The sequence below is a fragment of the Chrysochloris asiatica genome, unplaced genomic scaffold, assembly GCF_000296735.1.
Source record: "Chrysochloris asiatica unplaced genomic scaffold, ChrAsi1.0 scaffold00189, whole genome shotgun sequence".
NCBI classification, from domain to species: domain Eukaryota; kingdom Metazoa; phylum Chordata; class Mammalia; order Afrosoricida; family Chrysochloridae; genus Chrysochloris; species Chrysochloris asiatica.
Window position 1 is genome coordinate 1,569,610 of NW_006408707.1, and position 3,703 is coordinate 1,573,312.

General features: G+C 38.0%; 1 protein-coding gene across 1 annotated transcript in view; it reads left to right on the forward strand.

The window, feature by feature from the left end:
* FBXL17 (F-box and leucine-rich repeat protein 17) overlaps window positions 1-3,703 on the forward strand; it is a gene marked incomplete at its 5' end in the record, with an annotated part of 910,371 nt that overhangs the window by 290,890 nt on the left and 615,778 nt on the right. The window contains one exon of the mRNA XM_006872263.1: window positions 2,635-2,742. Coding sequence (XP_006872325.1) covers window positions 2,635-2,742 — 108 coding nt within the window. The remainder of the gene's footprint in view (window positions 1-2,634; window positions 2,743-3,703) is intronic.

The window sequence follows — 3,703 nt, forward strand, 5'->3', positions numbered from 1 at the left end:
TGGTAGTTTCGAACTGCTGACCTTGCAGTTCGCAGCCGGTTTCGTAACCACTACACTACCGGAATATATACTTGGTCTAAAAATAACTATTGTTGTTGATAAGTACTGTGGAGTAGGTTTCGACTCAGAGTGACCCTGCATAGGATTTCTGAGGCTGTACATCTTTATGGGAGCAGAACGCCTCATCTTTCTCCTGCGAAACAGCTGGTAGTTTCGAACTGCTGACCTTGAGGCTGGCAGCCCGACTTGTAACCACTATGCTACCAGAGTTATAAGAAAGACAATAAGTCTAATGAAGTAGGGAAGGGATAAAGAAGGAAAACCATTCTTCTACTTAACCCTGTCTTTGTTTACTCACTGGCTTTCTGTAAATGTCAGCAGTGTTCTGTGTGCTGATGGTATAAGAGTTGGGACTGGGTGAAGGGTAGGAAAACCAAACCAGTTAGCCTAGGAGTGAGGGGTTTTCTATCATATGGAGCTTTCGTTGCTAACCTCAGAAGTGCCCTAGGCACATGGAATGGTTGAACCTCTAGTGGAAGGGGAGACGATGAGTCCCTGCCTGGAGTTTTTGTTCTGGTGTAGAAAGAAGAAAATGAATAGGCAGAAAAGTATATAGTATAATGTCTAGCAGATTCCTGGTGTGGCACTGTAGAAGCACTGGACTACTAATTGCAAGGTTGGTGGTTGAAACCCACAAGCCACTCCTAGGAAACTATACAGGGTTTCTATGGATCAGAAACAACTTGACAACAACAGTAATGCAAAGTAGTGATAATTGTGATGAATAAAATAAAAATAAACTTATTTTATTTAAGGGACAGAGAATCACTGAGGGAGTTCTTTGGTGTTAGTTTTCTAGTGATGCCAGGGAAAGTCACCGTCGTTCATACTGAACAGAAAAAAGAATGAAGAGAAGTGAATGTAGTGGCGGGTGGTAGGGGATGCATTTGGGACAGAGGGAAGATAAATATATATTCAAGTCCTTGAGACTTAAATAGGCTTAGCATATTTGAGGAATAGTTTGAGCCCACAATGGTTTGAATAAGCAAGATGCATAGAAGTATGGAGGAAATGAAAGGAGTTGAATTCTGATTGGAATTTGGGTTGTAAATGTAATGAGAACTTACTGGAGAGTTTTGAATAGGGGAGTCAGATACAGGGTAGATCTTTTGGCTGCTGTGTGAGGAACAAGCAATAGAGGAACTGAAGTAGAAGCAAGAACAATGGTTTAGGAGGGTATTTTTGTAGTTCAGGTAAGAGATGATATTGACAATAGACTAAGGTGATAGTGATGAGAGAAGTGAGAAATAGCAAGATTTAGGATAGTTTTGAAGAAAATATGGTGTTTTGAGTGAAAAATATTTTGACTTGAATAACTGGATATATAGAAGTGTGCCATTCATTGAAATTAGGAATCCTGGAGAGGAGCAGTTTGTGTCTGAAAAGAAATGTTTCTCCTTTGGACAGTTTAAGCTTGATGTATCTATAGACTTCTAAAGGAGCGAGCAGGAAGGTGGATATGCCAGTTTGAAATAGAGTCCAGAGGTTTGGGTTAAAGATATGAATATGAAGGCCATAGTCTATAATTTGATTTAAACTCATAGATCATATTAGATTATCTAGAGAACCGTCATAGGCAGAAAAGAGAAATGCGATGAGAACTCAGATGAGATGAATGAAACGAAGTGACTGAGAAGAGGTACCAGTAAGGAAGGGGAGTGAGTCCAAGAAGTGTAAGTTATACCATAAGTAAGTGAATGAAAAGAGAGTAGAAAATGTGGTGTATTCATATAATAGAATGTTATTTGGCAATAAAAAGGAAATGAAACATTAAAATATGCTACTACATGGATAAACTTTGAAAACATTATACTGAGTGAAAAAAGTCAGTCACAAAAGTCACAAATTATGTAATTCCCTCCATATAAAATGTCCTAAGCTAACAAATCCATAGAGCAAAGTTGATTATCAGTTGCCAGGGTCTAGGACAGGAGGAAATAAGGAGTGAGTGCTAACAATGACCTGGTTCCCTTATTAAAAGTAAAATGTACTTGAATTTTATATTGGTGATAATTGTACAGCTCTTTGAATTAGCTATATCCTTTGAAAGGGCGAATTTTATGGTATATGAATTGTATTTCAATAAAGACGTATATTAAGAAAGAGAGCAGAAGATGAAGAATCAGAAATATCCAGTGTCAGCATCTCTGAGTAGTTTTCGATAAAAGAGGGTGGAAACATCAGGTAGTGATACAGAGGAATGAGGAGATGAATCAAAAGAAGATTAATAAATTTTTTTGCCAATACATAGGAGATATTATAGCATGTTTGTATGCTGATTAAAGTGAACCAATGGAAAAGTATATATTAATGATGCAAGATTGGGCAGAGCGAAATTGTTGTTGTTGTTATGTGCCGTGGAGACGGTGCCGACTCATAGCGACCCCTGTACAGGGTTTCCGAGGCTGTCAATCTTTACAGGAGCAGAAAGCCTCATCTTTCTCCTGCAGAACAGCTGGTAGTTTCGAACTGATGACCCTGAGGTTAGCAGCCTGATTCGTAACCACTAGGAGCCAAATCCTTGAGTTTATTGGAATGTCACCTTGAATAACTTTCTTTGTGTGTCTCTCCTAGGTGACAGATCAATCAGTGAAGGCATTTGCTGAGCACTGTCCAGAGCTTCAGTATGTTGGCTTCATGGGTTGTTCAGTTACCTCTAAAGGAGTCATTCACCTAACCAAGGTAAGTTCCATAGCTAAATTTTGTCATTTTTGATTATCATTCAAATGGTTGGCTTCGAAGTTGCTGAATGTACTTGAATGAGAATTAGTCTATTATAGAACTACATGTAATAGGGTATGATTGAGTTAAATCCATTTTAAGCAATGGTATGAAACCTATCCTTTCTGAAACAGGACACTAATCTAAATAAGAAAGCCCAAAGAAAACAAACCCACTGCTGATTAGGTACAACAGAGTAGAACTGCCCCACAGGGTTTCCAAGGTTGCAAATCTTTACAGAAGTGTACTGCCATATCTTTCTCTGGTAGAGCAGCTGATAGGGTCAAACCACCTATATTTTGTTTAGCAGCTGAGTACTTTAGCCATTGCACCAGCAGGAATCCTTTTTATTGCTGAAGACTATGACATGTATGTCTTAAATATAGATGCTTATGGCAAGACTCATTTTAAGTGTTAACTTTGATGTATTACATCTGGAAGATATTTTGATTGAAGCTTTCACTACTCACATATCTCAGGGCCATATGCGCATTTAGCTTTTCAGAAGTGAATATGGTCAGTGTGTTTGATTACTCTGAATATGTAAGATGAAAAGAGAATTATGTAAAAAAAAAATTATAGCTCAGAGAGTTGACATGTACACTAAAACCAGGAAATCTCATTAATTTTATCAATGATAAAGATGAAAATTCCTTTGTAGTCTCTTATTTGTATGCCATCTTTACTGCTTTGCAGAGCTCTAAAATAATCAGAAGCTAATTTTTGCATATGATTGGTTGGTTATGTGCTGTGGAGTCAATTCCAACTCATAGTGACCCTGTGTAGGCTGTAAATCTTTATGGGAACAAAACACTTCACCTTTCTCCCCTTTAAATTGCTGTCCTTGAGGTTAGCAGCCTGACTTGTAACCACTACACTACCAGAGCTCCTTAATTTATATTTATACGTTGTTGTTGTTGTT